Source organism: Phoca vitulina, unplaced genomic scaffold (assembly GCF_004348235.1).
Source record: "Phoca vitulina isolate PV1807 unplaced genomic scaffold, GSC_HSeal_1.0 scaffold38, whole genome shotgun sequence".
In the NCBI taxonomy this organism is placed as follows: Eukaryota; Metazoa; Chordata; class Mammalia; order Carnivora; family Phocidae; genus Phoca; species Phoca vitulina.
Window position 1 is genome coordinate 15,989,692 of NW_022589741.1, and position 23,898 is coordinate 16,013,589.

At 48.9% G+C, this 23,898-nt stretch overlaps 1 protein-coding gene across 1 annotated transcript in view; it reads left to right on the forward strand.

Annotated features, from left to right (window-relative positions):
• POU2F3 (POU class 2 homeobox 3) overlaps window positions 1-23,898 on the forward strand; it is a 73,644-nt gene that overhangs the window by 40,606 nt on the left and 9,140 nt on the right. Inside the window, exons 4-9 of the mRNA XM_032427954.1 lie at window positions 13,945-14,049; window positions 15,241-15,343; window positions 17,629-17,711; window positions 20,032-20,214; window positions 20,630-20,771; window positions 22,458-22,594. Coding sequence (XP_032283845.1) covers window positions 13,945-14,049; window positions 15,241-15,343; window positions 17,629-17,711; window positions 20,032-20,214; window positions 20,630-20,771; window positions 22,458-22,594 — 753 coding nt within the window. The remainder of the gene's footprint in view (window positions 1-13,944; window positions 14,050-15,240; window positions 15,344-17,628; window positions 17,712-20,031; window positions 20,215-20,629; window positions 20,772-22,457; window positions 22,595-23,898) is intronic.

Consider the following 23,898-nt stretch of genomic DNA (forward strand, 5'->3'; position numbering starts at 1 on the left):
GGCCTGGAAAGATTTGGACACCCGGTCCCTGGGGGTAAACGTGGATTCCTGCAGTGGGCAGGGGTGGGGTGCTTCTGCGCCCCCTAGCTCTGGGCTGGGACCCTCAAAGAGAGGAGCCATCGAGTTGCTGGGGCGAGAGCAGGCCAGAACAGGTTAATAGCATTCTATCTCCAGGAAGAAACAAGGCAGCTACCCAAAGGCAAGGTCTCTTCCTCTCTGACATGAACCGGAACCAACTTCCTTTCTGAGGACTTGGTGCTTCCCCTCTGCACTCAGTCTGGCAGCACCGAGGGAAGCTTCCTGGCTAGCAGGGTACTTCCCAGAGCGTGGCCTTGCCCAGGGGCGCGGGAGGGACGGACACTTTGCTGGCATAGAGCAAAGTGGGACTAGCAGCAGGACCTAGGGGTCGGCCCTTGCCCGAGATCTGGCAACTCAGCAAGGGCCCAGCATTCTCAGGGAATGCTCAGGCAGGCCTCGGAGGGAACAGGATCCGGAGAGTCCAACTTCCCAAGAGGCCATCAGGTGCCGTCTTGCCCAGATCCCAAGGACATCGTAAGTTTTGCTTGGGTGCTCTGAAGAACCAAGGAGAATCCTCTTGGAGGTGATGGGGGTGTCCTGAAGGTAGAGAGAAACGGGAATTACACAGGCAGCTTGACTCTGTTTGGAGTGAGCCCTGGCGCCGGCGTCTACACCCACTCTCACCCCCTGCCCCGTCAGGCTCTCACTCATCTTTCCAGACCCAGCTCAAAGGTCTCCTTCTCCAGGCAGCCTCCCAGGGCCATCCCCTTGACCTTCTGTGTCTCAACAGGCTTCTACCATGAGTGGGTCTGTCTCTCGGACCAGACTGTGAACTACTTGAGGAAAGGGTCTGTATTTTATTTATTACAGTAGAGCAGTGTCCGGCACGGGGTGGACGTTCGGCAAGTGTTTCCCAAATAAATGGATTGAGGGATAGTTGGCATGAACCTGCCCACCTCCCCAGCCATCCCTCGGTCCTGAGGACCATGAACTCCGTCTCTCTGCTTTTCAAGACCCTCTGTTCTTCATGCTGCTCTGCTCCCTGTCATCCTTTTCTCAGCAAGTGAGCCACAAAAACTCACCCCTTTCCCCAGGAAGGTGAGCTTGTTGGGATTATGCAAATAGAGTATGTCATGGGCTCCATCCAGTTGGCTTTGGGTAAATATTTCCCAACTCCACTTGCTGGCTGGGCCCCGGGAGCCAGGAGCTGTTGGCTGAGGCTCAGTGGTTGCTCCGTGCTAGGGCTCCCCGTCTAGGGATCCAGGGTCTGCATAGAGGACTCTGACCAACCCAGGGTTTTAAGTGCTTTGAGGATGGGCTTCAGCACCAAGCCACGGAACCCAAGCCTGAAGGGGCCCCTTAACAAAGGCTCTTTAGGGTAATGCGGCTCTCCTGGGACTGCCCTCTCCTGGCCACTTCATGGAAACAGTGGGGGCAGGATTACCCAATGACACCTGCTATCACTGTGACTATTTTTCATCAGCAAATTTGGGATGAATCTCTAACTCTAGAGTGAGTCGAAGCCACACAGAGCCTCAGGGCCGAAGGATCCCATAGGTCAAAGGTCCCCTGTTCCCAGAACGGCTCCCCAGACCACTGCTGTCCCCCACAAAGGCTTTTTCTTCCTCCCTTCTACCTTGTATGTCAATACACTTACTTATTCATAACATAACATCTTACGACTAAGCTTTCACTGTCTGCGGTGACATTTTAAAAGAAGAAAATAGAGCAAATTTTTATGAAGTTAAATATATTCAGTTTTTACCGTTTGAGATTTTGCTTTTTTTTTTTTTTTTTTTGGTGTTAAAATATTAGTTGTATGTAATGAAATTATCTCACACCCCTGTCAGATGGCCCTTCACCCCATGTCTCTGCCAAAGCTCACCCAGGGAGTTCGGCTTCACCGCCCAAAATGCAGCCCACTCCAGGGTTGAGAGGATGGCACCATTCGGCCATTTTTTTCTCCTGTTAGACCCCAATCAACCTCCCTGTGGTCACCATCTCTGGAGTTGTCACTCTGCTGGCCTTCACTCCAGGCCCCGAGTCCTTCCCCTCCACCTGAGAGCCATTCCATATTCGAGAAGAGCTATTACCCCAAAATCTTGCCCTTAACATGCAGATATCCACAAGTCCCCCAGTGGATCCACACATCAGGTTTCTGACCGCTTTCCTGAAAGCAATTACACACATAATACAGGAATACCTTCTGGTTGTAAAAAAAATTTAATAATAGAGATAAAAAGGAAGACTTTTGAATCCTGCCCCATCTCAGCCCTCTTCCCAGAGGTAACTCCTTTTCCCAGTGTGGCATGGATATGTCTAGAAGACTTTTCTTTCTGAGCTTGCACGGACATGGGTACAAATGGAAATGTCTAAATGCTTGTGGGTTTTTGAAAATGCATATATACGTACATATATGTGTATAAATTATACTGTGTGTATTCTTCTGCAACTTTCTTTTTAAACTTAAAGATGGGATTTATAGATTGTTTCATGGCAAGACATATCGTTATATGATTTTTGTTAATGACCACATAAAATTCTATGGTTCCAGTACAATTTTACTTTTTTATTACCCAATCGACGGGCAGTAGGTTATTTTAAGTATTTTTTTTTTCAGTGCTCTGATGACCCCCTTGAATTCCTATGTGCCTTCATGCCTTTATATGCGTATATTTCGGTCTACCAATCACCCTCTTTAGGCATAATACCCACAGGTGTGCAAGATCCAATTGTCAGATGACATCTGGTTAGGCCAGAGCACAGTGGGGTCCCTTGTTCATTCACTCATCCATTTCCTCATTCAACAAGCTTTTATTGAGCAGGTACTCTATCTGTGTTATGCCCTGATAATGTCATTCCAAGCGCAGACAAACCTGTAGCTGGCCAGTCTTCATGGAACTTACACGGTCAAACAGGGGAACCTCCCTCGATCCTCTACTTCCGTTACTACAGCCTAGCCTACAGGTTGTTTTAAAAGATAATTATATCACACTGTCAACTTACGTGCTCTTAGAATTCATTAATGTCTCTCAAGTATTTTTAAATATTAACTGTTGCCTCAACTTGTAGAGCTCATTTTCATATTCTAAGTAAAGGATTCTTATATTTGCTCCTACGTTTTTATCTTATTACTTTCTTCCCATCCTTCCCTTTGTATTTTCAAGATTTTTTTTTTTTTTTAATCTTGATATGTTGGGGCAAAGTACTAGGTAGCCCTGCTCCTCCTACAGAGATTTATGAAGTATGCAAGCTATATCTTCATCCCATTTACTGATCACATTCGTAGCAAGACTGGACCATGCGCAGAGTCCAGTGGCATGCCATGGGAGACGTCCCTCCTGGATGGCAGTGACCTGTTAATTAGTCCTATCTCGACCGTATGACCCCATCTTGACCTCCAGGGGTAATACATACATGCATACGTGCGTACATACAATAACTGCAGCATTCGCCTGATCCTCATTTCAAGGAACCCGATAGGAAAGGAAATCAGCCTAGTTCGGCATGGCTTTTTAAGTAAGCATGATACGGTGGAAAGAGGGTTGCTTCTGGACCCAGTCAGGTTCGCGTTCCACCTCTGCTACTTCCTGGCTGCAGGACCTTTGGGAAGGCATTTGACTTCTCTGAAACCCAGCTTCCTGTATTCTAGGATTGTCGGAAGCATTTATGCATTAATCCTCCCCATGGATCTAATAAGCACCTACTAAGTAACAGCATCATGCTCTGCTGGGCAAGCCGTAGCAAGCAAGACAGGTCTCCCAGGTAATAAATGAGCACCATCATTATCTTCATGTTGTTTTGGGGGGCAAAAGCAAGGAACGCCTTCCTTGGAATATATTTTACAGACATTTAGCCCAAGTCCTTGAGACCTGGGTAAGAATCCGAGATTATTTCCCTTTTCTAGGTAGGGAAATAGATAGATGGTTAGAGAATCCTTTGACTCAAGTTCACCCAACATTTTCATAACAAATTTGGTAACGACTCCCGAACCTTAGAGAATTTAGCTTATGCTGTCAATTGCAAGGGTTCAGCCAACCATTGTCCCTGGAGCCCTATCCCTGGCTAATAAGGGTAACAGGATAGATATGTATTCAATAAAAATAGAACCAAAGGGTGAGCCCAATGTTAAAGAGAACTCCATAGAGCTACCGCAGTGCAGAGAGCCCGAAGCCTCACCTGTTTAGAACCCCGCTAAGAATAAGAAGGGAGAAAACCAAACCCTTTCTCAGAGCCTTAAATTTTTATTTTAGAAACAGTTGTAATAAGCTTAATGATCTGGTTTTTCCAGCCCTTAGCAAATAAAAGCTGCAAATTTGAGCTACTATAGGGGTTGCTAGAAGCAAACATACCAACAGTAGCAGATAAAAATCTGGTGTGAGAAAGTAGTTTAAAAAGCAGAGCTGCAAAAAAAACCACAAACAAACCCCCCCCCCAAAACAAACAAACAAAAAGAAACTACTGGGGGCCGTTTAGTGCCTGGGCCAACAGAAGCCAAACACTTTGTCCCCCTGAGGGCATGATTGCTTTTAAAAGGAGTTCACAATTATGACTTGAGTCATTCACTAAATTATCTTTCAGGGACTCTTCAAGGGAAAGTAGAGATGTATCTGTCACCTTTTAGCAAGATCTCTGTTCAAAATGAAACCAATCAATATCTATCCCTAACTGAAATAAAAATCTTTGGAGCTGCAAGGGGAGAAATTTTGGGACTGAAAATCTGCTTATGCGGGAGCGGTGGGAAGAATCCTAAGGATTCGAAAGATGTGCTGGATTTTAAATCAGAAGACTTGGGTTCAGATCCTAGTTCTCCTGCTAGCCAGCCATGTACTTTGGATAAATCTCTTACCTTTTGTCAACTTTGTTTTCCTCAACTGTAGGGTGGGAATAACATCACCTGCCTTTTCAATCTCGTGGGAACATGCTGAAAATCAACCAAAATTGCATGTTTGAAAGTGCTTTGTAAACCGTAGAACATCACGGAAAGGTCTAAGGGAGGTCTGTAGGCCACATCCCAGGCCATGCCTGCTGGTAGATGGTGACTTAAGATGCAAAAAGAGAAGGATTTGGGTTATTACTTACTGCTAAACACACACGTACACACGGGAATATCCGGGTACGTGTATGTGTGTGTGTGCATTGCCATCACGTGCCCCTAAACCTCTCAAGTGTTTCCTTTCCCCAGGCAAAAGAAGAAACTCTGCAACTAACTTTAACACCTCGTAAACTAAAAAGTTCTACATGGATACATGACATTTGGAGTGCTTCTGGTTTCTAATCTTCTTTTTCTTCTCATTTAAAATTAATAATTAGCTTTTGAAAATTAAACAGTGCAGAACTGGGTGAACTCACAAGTGCATGCCTTCTGGAACCCCAGCGGCCCTCCACCCCATCACCCATCCAGCAGTGGGGTTGGCTGTGGCCTTTCAGACTGGTGTCTGGGTTGGTTCTTTCGGTCCTGTGGGCACCCAACAGGGAATTCCCGAAATCGACAGTCCTTTGTTATGAAGGAGAAAGCTTCAGGGGTAGAACCATGTTTTCTGTCCCCAGATCTCTCTGTGCTGTTTTGGCCTTGGGCGCCTCCTCACCGGTTCTTAGCTGGACAGTTGCACTCGACCCCCTTTTACCAGCTGCCCTGCTTGTGTTGTATCCTTTTCCAACCCATACTCCACACCACTGTTGGCATAACGGAGCAGAACGGCAGTCTCTCCGTGCTGTTCCCCTCTACTTCCAGGGGCCCCGGCTGCCCATCCCGGTCTCCCTCTCCCTACCCCACATAGCAGCTGCTCAATTGCTTGTTGCGCTCGTCCTCTGCAACTCTGGACGAGCTCTTCCCACCGCCTGGCATGCTCTTCTTTGCCTTCTCGTGGTGAGCCCCCTTCCCCGTTCAGGACTGCTCAGAAGGACTTTTCTTCTGTGGGGCCTTCCTTACCTCACTGCCCTATCTCTAGCAGTGCTCTGCCCTGCCACGGTGAGTGACAGTCTCTCCACGCGACCACTGTGCACACTTCTGATCACTGCAAGCATTGCACGGCAGCTGGTTCCTCCCTGTGAGCTGTCTCCTGATTCACCTGGGAGGCCCCCGTTTGTCTTTGTGATGCTAATTCCCCGGAGTATACAGTAGGCGCATACTAAATGCTCTTTGCGCTAAACTGAACTGGGAAGGGGACCTTTATGGGACAGGAAACCTGTGTTTCAAGCATGCCACATAGGAGACCAGCTGATGCCACTGCTATTGGAGTAGACCCAGTGTTGGAGGGTCACGAGGGGTGCCTCACTTTATCTGGGGGTGCCACAGGAGTGCAAGACACAAGGACCTCAGCCTTACTAGAAGACTGTTCTCAAAGATGAGAACTACCAGGGAAAACCGTTTACTTTTCATTGATAACCAATGCTCCGACTCTCAGGGGCAGGCTTCCCGGTGCCGGGCAGCTACCCGGGAAATGCCAAAGAGAATCCCATTCAGACTTGTGGCAGCCTTTACTTTCAATAACTATGGAGGCCCCACGTACATGTAGCAGTCTCAGGCTCCCCTCGTGGAAATGTTTACACCAACCATGGCCCACATGTGACAACAATTTGGCACACAGAGCAGACAGGGCTTCCGCAGGTACATTTCTGGGTGGGAAATTCGGGAGGGGGATGCCCAATGGGGTTGCCTCACAGAGTGGTACAGACAGAAGAGGGGGAGGGTCTGGAGGTGAACACCCCAAGTAGAAGGTCAGGCTGTGTTCTTCCTGGCTGTGTGATGGTGGGCACGTTACACACATTCTCCTAATTGTGTCTATATCTGGATAAACGTTTGATAAGATTATTTCCCTCATTGAATTATCATGAAGAATAAATGATATATTTGAAAGTGCTTTTTAATCTCTAAAGTGCTAAAAAAATATTATGTTCTCTCTTTCTGGAGCTGAAGCTCTTGGAACTAATCTGTGGAGTGCTTTGCAGCCACAAACTGGTGCTGTGTGTGTGTGTGTGTGTGTGTGTGTGTGTGTGTGTCCAGGACAAGCAGGACATCTTCCTTACATTACTTTCCTTTGGAACCCACTGTAAAATATACAGTGGGATGGGGATTTCATGGCATGGCTAAACCTTCGCTTTTCCCTCCCTATTTATCTTCCTTATAATGAGGGAGGGAGGGAAAGAGCAAATATCAAGCTCCTGGAGTGCATTCCTACACGTCAAGGAAATACGAAGGCTGGTTCTTAAGCCAAGTATGTTATGTTATCATATCTAGTAGATGTGTGCTTTATCTGGACATAAACCTCACCCCGTGCAGGGTGCAGTAATCGAGAACTTGGAGTGGGGCCTTTCTTTTGATGAAATTTCATTAGAATAGTGGGATTAAGGTTACTGCTGAGTTATGACAGGAGCCAGGGTAGGTAAGGACCATGGGAGTGATAGGAATAGAAGAACGAGCCACACCACAGTGCAATGGAATGGATGGAGTACTGAGTGGGGAGTTAGGAGACCCATCCTAATGGGCCCTGGCTTGCCGACAACTCTAGCTGCGTTGCCCCAAGCAACTTATTTCCCCTCTCTGGGCTTCAGGACTCAGACTTGTGAAATGAACTGTCTGGACCAGGTGATAGCTGCATTTCCTTCCGGTTCTTTTTTTTTTAAGGTTTTATTTATTTGAGAGAGAGAGTGAGCAAGAGAGAGAGAGCACGGGGAGGGAGAGGGGCTGAGGGAGAAGCAGATTCCCCGCTGAGCAGGGAGCCCAATGCGGGGCTTGATCCCAGGACTCCAGGATCATGACCTGAGCTGAAGGCAGACACTTAACCAACTGAGCCACCCAGGCGTCCCTCCTTCCAGTTCTAATGGGGAAGGAAGGGCATCAACACTTGTTGAATGTCTGCCTGGCACCTGGCAGGCCTGCACTTTGCTGCCTTGAAGAATCTATATGAGCCTGTGAATCCATCACACACAGGTGAGAGTTAGATTTATGGAGAACTATGGAGTCAGATCAACTTGGGTCGAAATCTCAGCTCTATTATTTACCAGCAGTGTGACTTTAAGCAAGTCTCTCAATGTCTCCAAGCCTCAATCTTTTCATCTGTAAAATGGGTCTGGTGACAAGCATACTTTATGCTCCCAAGTGTCCTCCTCCCACTCTCTTTTATACATTATGAATTTCTTACACAGATTCCATCTAGTCTCCTTCCCTCCTTTTGTGGAGAAACAGTCGAGGGCCTAGAGAACTGAACGAAGTCACTGAATATTAGATCATGCAACTAGTTAGGGATGGAACCTAAAGGCAAGATGCCTGGTTGATCCTGAGCCTTGTGCTTGCTTTCTGGATGTCTTTTTTTTTTTTTTTTTCCTTTTAAAATAATCATCCCCCGCTCTGGGAAAGACAGCAAAGTTGGTCCATGATAGGCAGCCCAGGCGTATGCAAAAGATCCCAGTGTGATGGCAAACTGCATTCACTCACCAGACCCCTCCCAAGAATAGCCACTGGGCTCAGGAACCGTTTTCAGGGTTTGATTTAGAGACCATGCTCAGCATTTCTTTCCCCACTGCACCTCCTACCTCCTGTACTTTCATTCATTTGGGGGCAGAACAGCTCTCTGTGTGGGCAAATCAACTGTTCTGTGAACTCCTCCCTAGACAGTCATAGCTCTGGGCTCTTCTCCACCAGGTGGGCTCCCAGGAGAACCAGAAGAGTCTGATTCAAAGGGGATCAGGGTCAAAAGAGAGCTCCCATCAACCCACGGAAGGGAACGCCACAGGCATCTCAGGAGGGCTCTGAAGGAATGCAATGTAAAGTTGCTCAAGTCCTGGGCACCAAGAAATATTAGTGAGGATGCGTCCTCGGTGAGGGCACAGCCCCTTCCCAGAGTTATTAAACTTGAATGCATGGACTTATGTGCCAGAGGGAGAAGAAAACTTTTATGGGTTTAAAATGATGGGGTTTTTCACGCATGTGTCAGCACTAGCAATGCTGGGTCTTAAGAACTGAAGCCAAAGCATTAAATAACACGACTGATAAGCTTGTTGCATTTCCAGAGTAGGTGCAAGCCAGAAAAACAAGGATGCCTCTTTGAAAAGTTTCTTTCCAGGAGGTGGCAACTCCAAGTGGCCCAGGCTTCCTAAGAAGCTATTAGTTTATTCAAGGGCCCCTGTCTCTTCTCCTCCTTTGCCTAGAAGTTTGATGCGGTCAGGAAGAAGATCCCAGTGTCCATAGGCAAAGGTGCATCTAGGCCGGTCTGTCGTAGGTCCGACTAGAGACCAGGGAATGGGTGAGGCCATCTCCCCAGGCACTTCCCAGAGGCATCTGAAGAGGAGGGAGTCTTGGACTCCCAGGAACCAACCAAGAACGACGGAAAGAGGAGAGTCTCCCAAGTGAAGACACAGCCAACATCTCCTGGGGGACTCTCAGCCTTGTTCACTGAGATGAGCTACCTGCCTGCCCCCTTCCACCGCTTGAAATATATTTTTAGGATGTTTTCATGAGCAATGTGTTTGCTGCCAACCCTTTATAGACCAGTTACAAAACAGAAACTCTTCCTTACTTCCTCGGGAGAAGTGTAGAAGGGGGGGAGAAAGAAAGAAAAAAAAGTCTTGCCTGTAATTGAAGGCAGGTTGGGAGATGTTCACGCTTTGAAATTCTCCTTCTTGTGAAATGTTTATGAAACACTTTCCACAAACGAGTTATGCAACCAAGACAACAGCTTTGATCGTCTTCATTGCCAGTGATCTGTTCATTAGCGTTGGGCTGTTTCCCCCAGAGAGAACCATGTGAAACTGTCATGGGAGGGGCTAAGGAGGAGTACCCCAGCACCCCCTGCCCCATCACATGACCCCAAAACAGATGGTTCATAAGGAGGTCCACGGGTGTGTCTGGGCCAGAACACCACCTTTGTCATCACCCATAGTCTACGCTGTCTCCTATCCCTGGGAAGTCTACAGTACTGTTTTGTAAAAAGAGCACCAGGAAAAAGTCAGAGGATCATTCCCTTAAGGGACTTTTGCCAGTGTCTTGTTATGTAACTTTATATGGATCTCTGAAGCTCTCTGGGCCTCCATGAGATGGGAAGGTAAATACTCGTCCCCACACCCCCCTGGCTGGGAGGCGAAGCCTAGTAGGAATGTGTGAAGGCTTCCAGCTCCTCAGAGGGGGCTCTCTCCTCCCAGAAGGAGGCTCCTGCTTTCTCAAGAAGGTGATGTCAGGGAGTTCATTGGGATTAGAAAAGATAATCATGCATGATGACTTTTTACCTCCCTGGTCACTGCCCAAGACTCAGTGTAATACCTGTGCACAGTGCAGTGGGCGGAGAAAATTCTGAACTAATAAACCTTATCTAATACATGGACAGGATGGTCAGTGACTGTGACAGGACAGAGCCCTCTGTGACAGCCCATATCCCCAAGGATTAGTCCGTCCTGAGCAGAGCCTGGAGAGAGATTCCATTTGCGTGAGAAGAACCACCAAAGGGACCCTGGAGACAGTCTTCGAGATTCCAGGCAGGCTGTGGGTTTGGTTGGGTTTTCACAAGTACGGGGGAAATTGGATTTTCACCCAATTTGCCTCGGGTTCTCACATTAGAAGTCAATGGGATTCCAACAGAAGCCTCTCTATCTCACCATCCAGATCCACAGCCAACACCCAGTTGCCTGGAAAGGCTCCAATCTTTTCCATTCGACAGCAGTGAAAGGGATTTTTTGATTTGGGAAGGGCTTTGTTTCTTAATTTCGTAGTTTCTTAGCCCATGGACTCTTAGAGAATTGCCAGAGTGTGCTGGAGGCTGGAAGAGCCCTGGATGTGCCTTTCCTCCCTTCCTCTCTTTCTGAGACCCACCCACCAAAGCAGAGATTTTAAGAACTCGTCCTCGAAAAAGGAATCTCCTTTAGTGTCTCTCAATTTGGCTTGCATAGGACTCTCTTCTTTGGGGGTTACTGCCAGCCACTCACACCCAAAGGCTAATGAAGTATGAAAAATGAAAGAAGAAAAATGTTGGTGAAGCACAATGTCAGGAGAATGACACATGAGGTTTGGGGTGGGGAGGGGGTTGTCAGAACGCCCCAGATGAACGCCCAAAGGGATTTTCTGCTATCAGTTGCTTCATTTGTAGAACTGGGAGGTCGGCAGTGCCCCTAAAAGGGTTTGGAGGGCAATTGATCCAGGAAGCAGATGAAAGGGTGCGTTTTCTTTTATGATGGCGCTGGTTTCTGAAATTAAGTGTTGCAGGAAGACCTGGCACTGATTCTAACAGATAGCACTCAGGTTGGAGGCAAAGCACATGTTTTTGAGCTCTGTCATAGCTGCACCTTCTTATCTCCTTTGCGCATAATGAGTCTATAAAGGAACCCTGCCACTTGCCTCTGAGCTGGCGCCATGCCAAGCCGCCCGCGGTGGACCGGAGTGCCTTTGGCTCCAACTTTCCGCACTCTCCCTCTGTCCCCCTTCCTCCATCCTGCCTCACCCAACCGCCCCCCCCCCATGCCCCAGGATGAGGGATGCCCTGGGGCAGGAGGGGGATCTAGAAGGGAGATGTGGGGAGGGGAGGCTGGTCCCCAAAGGCTTTGTTTCAGTAAAATCTCTTAGAGCAAACCTTAAGGGTGGTGGTGGTGGTTGGTGGTTTTAAATAAGTAGTCTTATCTATTCCTAGCTTTTTTAAACCTGCTAACAAATGTTTCCCTGGAATCTAGGATGTGAAAACTCTAATTTCTAGGGGAAGAACTAGGACACCAGAGCTTCTTAAACGGAGATGCCAAGCGTGGGTGGGAAGAGCTGAGGGGCACTGGGGGGTAGGGATGGGGGCTGTCTTGGAAATCCCTCCCACGTGGCCATGCCTTTAGAGTTTTCAGAAAGTCTCAACTCTCTGTCCCCACTGTGCGACTTCCGGTCTCTCTCCCTTCCTCCTCTCCGCTTCCAAGGCTCCAGAATAGGTCTCTTTAGGTGAGAGAAGAGAGGAGTGATTTGGAAAGATGGTCCCTGGAAGAAGCACCCTCTTACCAATTTTGGTGTAACCCCAGCTTGTTGGTGCTGTGTAGGTCCGCTTTACCTAAGAACATCACAGCAACCTGGACTAGACAAGTCTGCCAAATGCACTAGGGAACTGGAACTTTTAATTCCATTTTAGGACTGGAGGAGAGAAAAATCAGATAGAATCATAACGGATGGAGAAACTGAGTCTCCTACAGGCTAAATGATGGCTGGAGGTTGCAGAGTAAGTTAGACTCGGGGTTAGGACTTAGAAGCAGGGTCTAGCTCCCTGTTCAACGTTCTCCTGACTGTATCCCACCGGAGACTCTAGAGAGATGGGTTCTCTTTATGTCTTTTATTCAGTTAACTCACATGAATTCCCACTATGTGCAAGGCACCACATTTAGGACACTAGCTCTTTTCTTGGTCTCTGACGTCACTCAGTAGGATCTTCCTAGCTCTCCGGCCAAAGGGAAATCTTTCTTTTGTGATCCAAAGACCATTTCCCTGCAGTGATGAAGCACAAATTTTGCTGTTAATCTGAACCTTTAACTTGGATTAAACTAAGACAGGAGAGATTCTAGGATGTCAGTGACAGTCCCAGTGTAGACCAAGAAAATGGTTCTATGGCCAAGAATTTCCATCAGAGGGTCTCCCCAGTGTCTTTTAAAAGGTATGGTCTAGATCCTATGCTTTTTGTCATATTCTATGAATTCAGTCACTTGGCTCCCCCCTCTCCAGTGGACTTCCCGAAAACCTGCCAGAGGGAAGTTTTCTCTGGGTGGGAGGAGGGGTGTCATCCTGCCCTGCCCTTGGACACCTGGGAAACCCACAGGTGGGTGGTTGGTGTGCTGTCATCAAAACGTGGTGGATAGAGGCTAGAGAGGGTTTAGAAGCCATCGCAGGCCCCTCGGGCTGCAACTGCAGTAGTGACTATGAGGGAGACATGTCCCCACTTGTAGGGAGACAGGCAAAGACTGTCACCAAAGCCACATGGGCGAAGAGGCAGCTGAGCACGCAGAAGATGGATAACTGTGGAAAACAAGTTGGGGATGGAAGGGAAACTGGCTCCCAGACTTTGGGATTTTGTGGACCAGGAATATAAAAAACAGAGTATGGGGAAGATTGATCAAGGGTTTTCATTTTTTTTTTTTTTTTACATAATAAGGTGGGGAGTTCTTATTTATTTATCTTTTCAGATTTATTTATTTGAGAGAGAGAAAGAGTGCAAGCAGGGGGAGGAGCTGAGGAGAGGGAGAGAGAGAATCTCAAGCAATTTCCACACTGAGTGTGGAGCCCGACACAGACGCTCGATCCCACCACCCGTGAGATCATGACCTGAGCCGAAACCAAGAGTCAGATGCTCAACTGACTGAGCCACCCAGGCTCCGCGAGGTGGGGAGTTTTTAAAATGCCATTTAGGGGGTGCCTGGCTGGCTCAGTCGGAGGAGCATAGGACTCTTGATCTCAGGGTTGTGAGTTTGAGCCCCACATTAGGTATAGAGAGCACTAAAGAAAAAATAATAAAAAATAAAAATAAAATAAAATACAATTTAAGATCAGCATCATTTCACAAAAGAAATTCTAACATCTCCCCTAAGGGAAAAAACAAGAACACCATCTCAGAATTTAAAAGAAATATTTGAAGTCATTACAATATACTTAGTTTTTCTCATCTCATTGAGGAAGAGGGTAAACTGCACTCCGTCCCGGCACAGCCCGCCGAACGGTGCCTGGGGATGATAGAGCTCAGGGAATCCCTCCCCACCTGCTTACAGGTTGTTACTCCAGAGCACCACTTGCCTCTCTCTTACCAGCTGAAGGGCACAAGCAGGCAGGAATATCAAGCTGCAGCCCATGGGCACCACAAGAACCGAGCTAGCTCTTTACTCTCTGGGCTTGTCACTCATCCACTTTGACCTTTTCCAAGTCTCTGTTTCTGCCTGCCTGGGGGAGGCCCAGAACTGATGCTCTCGTCCTGCTTCCACGTACAGATTAAAACTGAGGACCTCAGTGACTCCCTGCAGCAGACCCTCTCGCAGCGGCCATGCCACCTGAGTCAAGGACCCGCCATGATGCCTGGAAACCAAATGTCCGGGGTAAATGCCAGCCCATGCCAGGGAGCCCTGATAGTCTCAGCGGGCCAGTGAATTTAATTCAAGCCTTCTGCAACATGCTTCACCTCTAGACCTGGCTCTCAGTGAATCCAGATTGGTCTGAAAAACCGCCCTGTGGGGGAATGTGACGAAGGGATGAAGGCCTGGGGTGGAGGTGGGATGACAGGGGAGCCCTCTTAAAGGGAAAGCCTGGCTACCTCTACCTCTCTGGGACAAAAGGGAGCCGATCTTGCCAAAACAACGGACCTCGCAGCTAGGGGGCTGGTGTCTGCCAGCCATTTCGGGGGAGCCCTATGCTGACATCCACTGCTACAGATATAGAGCAGATCTGTCTCCAGTGAGCCCACTCTCCTCCCTCAAGCTTTTGCATCAAAGCCAAACTAGAACAGAGTGCTGTGGGGGGAAGAAGGAGGCACCCTGAAACAGTAACGACAAGTGTCTGAGAGGGCGGATGTCCATGTGGCCAGCCCCTCTCTGGGTCTGGATGACCTGGGGAAGAAATACTACCCCTTTTCTAGAAAGATTTAAGATTAGAATGTGCATCCATTCCTTCTCTTCTTCATCCAGCAGGGGTTTACCCCATCTCTGTGCACTGAGCCTGGGGGTCTGGATCCCCCAAGCTTGAGATTGGTATTTACCCTTTGGGAGCTGGTGGGAGGAACCCAGGGGACATGGACTTTCTGTCTAATCAAACTGCTTGTATTAAGACCTAATAACTTGCTCCTTCGTCCAGGAAAGGTTCAGGCCCAGGAAATGGCCAAGACATGACTTTTAGCATAGTCAAGTGGCGTGAGATTAAAAAAACAAAATTAGACGATTGGGATTACGTGTCATTTCTAGGGCGAACCTCTGAGAGTTGGGTGATCCTCAGCCTGTGCCTCCGACCTTTACGGTCTAGTTGGGAGACGAGACTGACAGACACCAAAGTTGAATAACAAAGCAAAGTTTAAATACGATGGGCTGCAAGGCACTGCTTGGCTGAGTACAGAAGCTGTAACAATGCCAGCATTAATGGAAAAGCCACTACGTGCCAGGGACTTGAGCTACGCAGGGGCATAAGGCAAGGTCACTGCCAACAAAGTCTCTGAGTCTGGAGACCCCGTGGGACAGATGGAGCCAGCACCCCCCGCGTGTAAATTCTGTGATGTTTGTGCTTCCCCCCCCCATGTGCAGGACATGACCTCCCTCCATCCGCTCCAGCAGCTCGTGCTGGTTCCTGGCCACCTTCAGTCTGTATCCCAGTTCCTGCTATCTCAGACCCAAACTGGGCAGCAAGGTAAGAACCCTGGCTGGCGTTCCCCACATCGGCCAAGTCCAGCAACGTGCCGCCACTGCTTGCTGGATGAGGGAGCCCAAGTATGGGGCATGGGGTGAGTGGCTCACCCCTCTGGCTTTAAGACCAGCTTGTCTACCTTGGCACCTGGGGGAGGGACGCCTCGGCATTGCCCCTCCAGGCAGAGGATCCTTCTCTGCTTCTCCCTCTCTGTCTTCCTCAATGTCCTGGTCAGTACGGACTGAGGTGCAAGGTAACCAGGAGCTGGGGGCAGGGGGAGGGGCGGCGGTACAGGGAGGAGGAGCTTCTGGGGATCTGCAGGGCGGGCAAGTCCCAATTCCTTGGAAATCCTTCATCTCCGGAAAGTGGGCTGCGATCTGTCTGGGTAGAGCTGCAGCGCCACCCACAGGCTGTAGAGGGGGTTTTCAGGTGTTCTTTGGCAGGGAAATGGCTACCAGAGAAGGTCCCCTAGGCCAGGAGCAAACAAATTAGAATATTCATAATAATAGCTAGTATTTCTTGAGCATGATATGCCAGGAGCTCTGATGAGTGACTTTCCTGACATTTTTCAAAATAACCTTGTGCGGTAGATAGTCATACTATGTCTCCTGTGACATAATAAAGTTCTGCAAATTTGTCTGAAACCTGTGTTCTTGGCCATTGCCCTGTACTGCTTCTCTCTCTCTCATCTCTACCAACTGGCCCAAGAGAGGGAGGGAGTAGGAGTTTTCCACCAGTGTACGAATCCCAGGTAGAGGCTTTGGAAATCCAGAATCCAACTCTGTGTTCTGTCCCTAGCACCTGCCTGAATTACAGTCCCTATCCCTAGGTTCCACGGCATCTCAGAGCATTTTTATAATGATGAATAAGAACATACTTGAACCTCTAAGTATCTATTTTAGTCAAGCAATGTCTATCATACTCCTAGAATAGGAAAGAGAAGGTAACAGTTAATTCCCTTCCTCTTTAGAAGATAGTGATATCAAAATGGCCCAGACATAGACATATAACCAATGAGGACAGTGTATGATACAGGGGGGGAAACAAAGAAACAAACAAAAACCCCTCAAAATTTGGAGTCAGAAAACTCATTGGTTAAATTTTTTTTTTTTAATTTTAAAAAATCACTTACTAGCTGTATGTCCTTGGGAAAGTTAACCTAACCTCTCTGAATAAAAACAAAGTAAAATGAAACAAAACAGAATAATAATAAAAAATAGAATAAGAGTAAAATTCTACCTCACAAGGTTATTGAGGGTTATTTGAAATAATGCATATGAAATGCATTTGTACATTTCAAAATGCAATATACGTGTTAGATGACTATTAGTATTCAAGCCTCTGACTCCCGGTTCAGAGCTCCTCATAAGAGCTTTTTGTTTATTTTAATAAGGAAAAATTAAGCCCTGCCTTTTACAGACTGGGGAGCATAAAGGTCAGCATCAGCAGATCGGTACATCAGTGGCCCGGAGCAGCTTAGGGACAACAGACACCCCAAGGTTCGGGTTTGTGCTGAGTGATCTGGGCGACCTGCCCCATTGTCTGCTTTGGTAGCTTGATGGCTTCATTCCTGCCTCGAGAGCAAGAGCTCCCTGCTGTGGCCCTTCCGAGGGAGGCCACAGTCATGACCAGCAACCAGGCAGAGCCCTTCATGGACCATTTCCCCGGAGAGGGAAGGAGAAAGTGGTCCTCAGGCAGTACAAGGAATGGGTAGAGGCCATACCACCAGACAGTTTCCAGAGGCTTGGCCCCTGGTCTTCCGTTCTCTCTGTGACCTTCCTCCCAAGTAGAAAATGTCCTCATTCTGCCAAGAGCCCCTGGCCAATGGAGCTGTCTGGCCCCGTCCACTTGGTCTGGCATCCTTGCAGACTTCCCCAGGCCTTTGCAGCCCACTGCTGTAGGCACAATGGAACTCATCAGCGCCTCAGCTCCAGCAGCCTTTCCTTCCCTGTTGGATTTCTTCAGGCGTGGTTATCAGATCCCAGAGCGGGCTGCCTTGAGCCTCCTGGGCCCATGCACCAATCCAGGCTGGCGGGCAAGCGGAAGGACTGGTTTGGGGATGGCTGTTTACATATTTATCCCCATGTCTCATTCACCTCCACCTGTGTGTGGCAATGCCAGGGCCGTGCCTGTGGGGGCCCTGTTCATGGGGCTTGGGGTGGGTTGAGGGGACCTGACCAGGTCTCAGGGGGTGGGGACAGTTATCTCCATTCCAGAGCTGTGGAGCGCGTCTTTCAGATGGCCTGGATTTTATTTGTTTGTTCCTTTGTCCCTCCCCTTTCACCCAGGTCTGCAGCCAAATCTTCTCCCCTTTCCACAGCAACAAAGCTCTCTCCTCCTCCCGCAGACTGGGCCCGGCCTGGCGTCCCAGGTAAACAAACACATTCTTCCTGTTTCCTCCAGGAATGCCTCAGCTCTTGACAGAGCAGCTCACTGGTTTCCTCCCACCCCCTGGATGGGGCACGTACCCCTCTGGGAAGAGGGACTAGCAAGGGATTATCCCTGTTCACACTTGGGGAACACAAGCCACAGCCATGAGAAATGATTGACCCAATATCACCCACGGAGCCAGAAGAAGAGCCCAGAGATTTCAGCTCCTAGGCTCTCCTGCTCTGTAGTGCAGGCCCTCCACTCCAGCCTCGAATGGGCCCTGGCTTCACTCACTCCCCTTAGGACCAGGGGTCAGTTAACTCTCCAGGGATGCCACGGTGACACCGCCAGCCCTGCCACGGGTGCTCTCAAGCCCCAAGGAGGAGACCAGAGTCCCATAGGCCTGATGTCTCAAGACCGCAAGGCCACAGTCTCTCGCCTCTGGGTCCCTCTCAAGACCCACTGTTCTAGACTGCCTCCTGCAGTGTGTGCGCATGTGCGGGTGAGCAGGTCTGCGATCTGCGAGGGGGCAGTTTGCAGAGCTGCCATGTTTCCACGCAGCACCTGGTTGCCAGTTAGAAGGAACCCCTTCCTCTGGCCAGATGCAGCCTCATGCCAGGCGTGTGGCTTGCTAAGAGCTGCAGGAGCTCTATGGGGGCTGCCTCGCCTCCCCTCACCAGGGTGTCCGCGTGCAGTTAATAACCTGCACGGCTGCAGGGACAGACGTGCAGAAGAGCCGGGAACAACTGCAGAGCCCCAGTGCCCCTTCTCTGGGCTAAGATCCCCCACGCATCACTAAGGACCCTGGCTCTCGAGGGCTAGAGAGGGCACTGAAGGCATCTGGAAGGGGAGAGGGTGCCATCTAGTGGCTAATAGGAATGGGAACACGGGAGTCCTGAACTCTTCCACTTCCTCCTGAGGACTCAGAATCTCATCATCATAGACTTAGGTCTGGAAGAGATCTTATAGAGGCCTAAGATCAACTCTTACATCTTACACTATAAGAAGCAAAAAAAACTGTTCAGAAAGTTATTAAGATCGTCCTGGGCAGCGGTAATAAGGGACTTGCTTAGGGTTGTGGCAATAAGAATAGAGAGGAGGGGGCGAACATGGAGATGTTTGCGGAAGTTAAAGGAATGCAATTTGGCATCTGATTGGATGTGAAAGGGAAGGAGAAGAAGGTCTAGCAAAGAACTCAGGATTTGTCAGATTACAAAACAAATGAATCAAGGAAAAGGAAGTCTCAGGAGGGCTGAAGCTTTGCCCTGAGGGCCACCCCACCCTGCAAAGCAGGATCAAATCCATAAGGCTTCTGAATCATTCTGTTCTAAAAGATCCTTCACCAGGGAAACGAGTCCTTCACTTCTCTCTGGTCCTTTTACCTTCCTCCTCTTAAGGATGCCCATCTGAGTGGTAAATCTGCATGTCTTGGAGGAGAGAAGGAGGAAAGTTAACCCCAGTCCAGAAAAAGAGTGAGCTGGGAAAGGGAGAAAAGAGGGCGGACCTGGACGAAGTTGTCCACATGGGCAGTGGCCCCAGGACTGGACACAGTGCCTGGCCCCCCGTTGGCCTGGGATTTGCTCCTTATGAAGCGATGCATGTCTTCAGGAGCTGGATTCACTCCTGACCCCAAAAGGGCACAACATGGACTCCAGGTTTTAAGGTCCATTTTTCTATGAAAATACACTGAAGGAAGACTATCTCCTGACAACCGTAAATGAGATCAAGCTATATGTAGATGGCACTGGAATATCTCTGATTGAAAAACAAACAACAACAACGAAACACTCTCATGAAAGAAAAGGATGGGGTAGAAAGTATAATGGCAGTCCCAAGAGTTTAAAATTCTATGGAAATTCCATTAATATAACAAGTCTCAGATGTCCTCTGTTATCTTCAGTTAATGCCTGTTGAACACCTCAGTTACTTGGCTTTGTGGAAAAGAACAGGCAAGGCAAACAACCTTTTCCCCGTCCCAGTCTGAGATTTGTTTTGAGAATCTTTGTAAACAACTCCGTTTACGGTGGAAAACTGAAAGAAGGAAGTTACCTGCTCAGAGTCAAACAATGAGTCATAGCCTAAAACCCAGAAAGGACACCTCCCTGTCTTGCACTCCTACTGTTTCTACCCAACTATTCTAGCTATTTGCTGTCCCTTCATAGAAACCCTCAGTTCTCACTTCCACACCACTGAAAAAACAGGAATCAAGTGTACCCAGGGGTCTGTCATCCTCTAAGTGGACCTGTTAGTACACAATAACAGAAAATGCCATTTGGTCAGTTGATTATTTGTGGATCTGTTCGGCATGTGTTCCCTCTTAGGCAATTGGGCGCCCCGGGCTGCCAGGATCTTCTTTAGAACCTCATCTGGAAGCGTCCCCGCATCTCCCAGTGCCCAAGCATCTACCCAGCTCTGGAGGGGCTGATGAGCCCAGTGACCTGGAAGAGCTGGAGAAGTTTGCCAAGACCTTCAAGCAGAGGCGCATTAAGCTGGGCTTCACACAGGTCTGGTTTGCAAGGAGCAAGAAGGAATTAGGTTGAGTGAGTGGAGACGGGGCTTCCCGAGTGTGTGTTTCAGGAGCAACCTGAAGTTCGATGTACTTGGGGCAAGCCCATCGTGTCCCTGTGTCCCCAGAGAATAGGGCACAATTGTCGTGGGTAAGGAAACTGAGGACACTGTGGGGGGACAGGGGAGGAATGAGAGCCAGTCAAGGGGTTAGGCCCATGGGCACAGCCCACTCGGAGTCTGAGGAGGGAAATGAACCAAACTGCCCCTGAGAGGGAAAATACCTGGAAAGGAGCCAAGGTGATGGGTGGGTGCTTGGAGGTTCTCCATGTGCGTGGTTGGTGCTAGGATGGTGGGACAAAGAAAAGAAGGGGCCTGTCTCTCCAGCTTCTCCCTCTTGATCCCTACGTGCAGGGAGATGTGGGGCTGGCGATGGGAAAGCTTTATGGCAATGACTTCAGCCAGACCACCATCTCGCGATTCGAGGCCCTCAATCTGAGTTTCAAGAACATGTGCAAGCTCAAGCCGCTGCTGGAGAAGTGGTTGCATGATGCAGGTAGGTGGCAGAGACACAGGGGTGGACAGTGCCCTAGACGATTCTGCAGGGAAGGGGCTAGTGGCTTGTCTGTGTTGGGGTTTGAGGCAGTCATTATGTAAGACCCCTTCTTCTCCTGAGTCTGGAACCATTTGAGAAATAAGACATGGGAGACAGGCAAGTGGAGATGGAAATGTCGGCTTCATTCCTGAGAAGGCCCTTTGGAGGACATGGCTTTAGGTCTGTGGCCCATGAAGACTTGGCCCCATTCTTTTCTCCACCAGAGACCCACCCAGTCTACACCTTAGGGCAGCACCCCAGAGCCTTACACGTATCCACCTTACTCTCTGGACCATGTCTAGGTTAGGAAGATAGGGAAGTGGGTCCTCTAGGGTCTCATGGGGGAGAGGGGAGGCCATAGACACAACACAAGCCCTTTATCTGGCTAATCTTGAGTAAGTCTTCAGAAGGCAGGGAGTTACAGTGCACTAGACTAGTGGGGAAAGCTTCCAGCTGGAGTGGGGTTAGCAGGATTCAGTCCACAGGGTGACCTGGGAGGCATTCCAGGAGGTCAAGGGTGTAAGCTGAGGGCCAAGTGTTTGGAATACTGGATGGAAGAGTTTGGTGTCGGGGAGCAGTGTGGGACAGGGTTTCCCCACGGCATTATCGATTTCTTGGGCCAGAGCATTCTCTGTTGTAGGAGGCTGTCTTGTGAACTGCGGGGTATTTAGCAGCATCTTTGGTCTCTACCCACTAGACTCCAGCAGCACCTGTCTCCCACTGAGACAGGCAAATACGTCTCCCGATACTGCCAGGTGTTCCCTGAGGAGGGGTGCAAAATCGCCCCTGGCTGAGAACCAGTGGTGTGGGCAGAGAGAGGAGCAGGGTCTGTGCCGGGCCAGACTCTAGTCAGTAGATACACGTGGACGAGTGGTTACTGTGGAGAGGAAGGATAGGCAGCCAAGGGGGTTACCCTCTCAGAAGTCCCTCCATGTGAACATAGGAGGGGCAAGGAAGCTGCCCCCGACAGGCTGTCCCTTACGCAACTCTTTTCGGGTCACCGAAGTGAGAGAGATGACCAGAGGGGCTGAGGACCTTTGGGAAGAGGGCTTATAAGTCATTTCTAGTGTGACCCCCTCCCTGACGCCTGAATCCTTCCTGAGGGGTATCCCTGCCCATCGGCCCTACAGCCTCAGCTCCAACACTTAAACACTGAAAAGAAAGTGACATCGACACCAACATTCTGGCACCGAGTGCCATTGCTTTTAGCTCAGAACACCATTTCCCACTTTACTCAGTATTCATGTCCAGGCATCCAGGCACCCTTAGGGAAAAGACAGACTCCCGAGCGTTCCTTGTAGGAGCTCTGCCTGCACCCACTCACACCTACCCATGCCGCCGATGGCCGAGTGTCCCTGAACCATGACCGCCTGCACCCACTCACACCTACCCATGCCGCCGATGGCCGAGTGTCCCTGAACCATGACCGTAAACACTGGAGGCGCGGAGGACCTTTGCCCAGAGCCAGGAGGAGAAGCAGGATGTTTGGCCTGTTCCAGTTCTGCTGGCGGTGGGGGCTGGTCCTAAAAGAACCACTGCAGAGCTCACCAGGAAGTGGTGTTGGACCTCAAGGCCATGAACACAGAGCCTGACCCAGCCAGTGCATTCTCTTCTCTGAGCTTCCTTTGCCTTTCCACCTCCCTACAGAAACCTCTCCATCAGACCCCTTGATGAACACCCCCAGCTCTTTCCCCACCCTCAATGAAGTGTTCGGTAGGAAGAGGAAGAAACGGACCAGCATCGAGACCAATATCCGCCTGACTCTGGAGAAGAGATTTCAAGATGTGAGCGGCTCCCCCGGGTGGGAGTGGGTGGGCTGATGTACACAGTTGGATGAGCGGACACACTCAGGTCCCTGCGCACCACACCTCCCCCGGGAAAGGGTCAGAAAGCAAGCACACACACCCTCTGCAGGCCCCCACATATGCCAATGAAAGGGACTGCCAGGAACTTCTTCCCCCCACTGACCCTTCTTGCCCTGATATCTTTTGAGGGCCCAGTGTCCCTCTCACTGGGAGATTTAAGGAATGGGGTATAGGGTCCCAGAAGAGGGTGGATCTCTGTCTTCAACTGAGGTAAACCAGAGCACTGTATAAAATTTTCTTTTTTCTTTAAGTATAGTTGGCCTATAGTTGACATATATTATGTTAGTTTCAAGGGTACAACAGGGATTTGACAGTTTATACATTACAAAGTGCTCATCATGATAAGTATAGCTACCATCTGAAATTCTTTACTTTCTATGCATGAATTTGTATTTTTTTAAATTATAAATGTAGTAAATGCTCATTGTGAACAATTAGGAAAACACAAGGAAGTAGAAGGAAAAAAATCTACCATCAAATGGCATCTACCTGTCTTTCCTTCTTTCTTCCACATGTATTTAAATGCTTGTGATCATATTATACATACATTTGTTTGAACTTGTAGCAAAAGCATATTCCTGAGCCAGTATGTGGCAGCTAATAATACCAGCTACGTGCCCCATCGAGCTGGGGAAGGGAAGAGGGGAAAGCAGGTGTGTCAAAACAGCTTCTAATCAGGATCCCTTAGGTACCAGCTTCCAGAGCCTCAATCCACACCACACCACACATGTCCCTAGAGGAGGTGCCCTTGGCCTCATTTAACATTGTGGGCCTGGGGCCTCCAAGACTGCTGCCCACTCCGGCAAATCCACCAGGGCATCTGGCTCAAGGATTTGATGGCCACTTCTGGCAGGATGACAAGAGCCGGCTTTTCCTGCTGATTAGTTTCTTGGAGCAGCATGAGTAAGGGAAGGGGGTGTAGGAAGGAGGGAGAGGGGCTGAGATCAAAGATTGGGTGGAGGGAGAGGTTGGAACAAGAGAGTGGAGAGATAGATAGATACACACATTTATAATATATACCTATATATAATATAGATATATTATAATATCTATATATAATATAGATATAGTGTATATATATAATATATACAATATATAATACATATATCTCCTCAGTCTCAATGGATCCACATGCTTTGGCTCTATCTTTTCCTATTTTGAGGTAGGACAGGAAGTAATAACACAAGAAAAGGATATCAGGTCATGAGGGGAACATGGGTTTC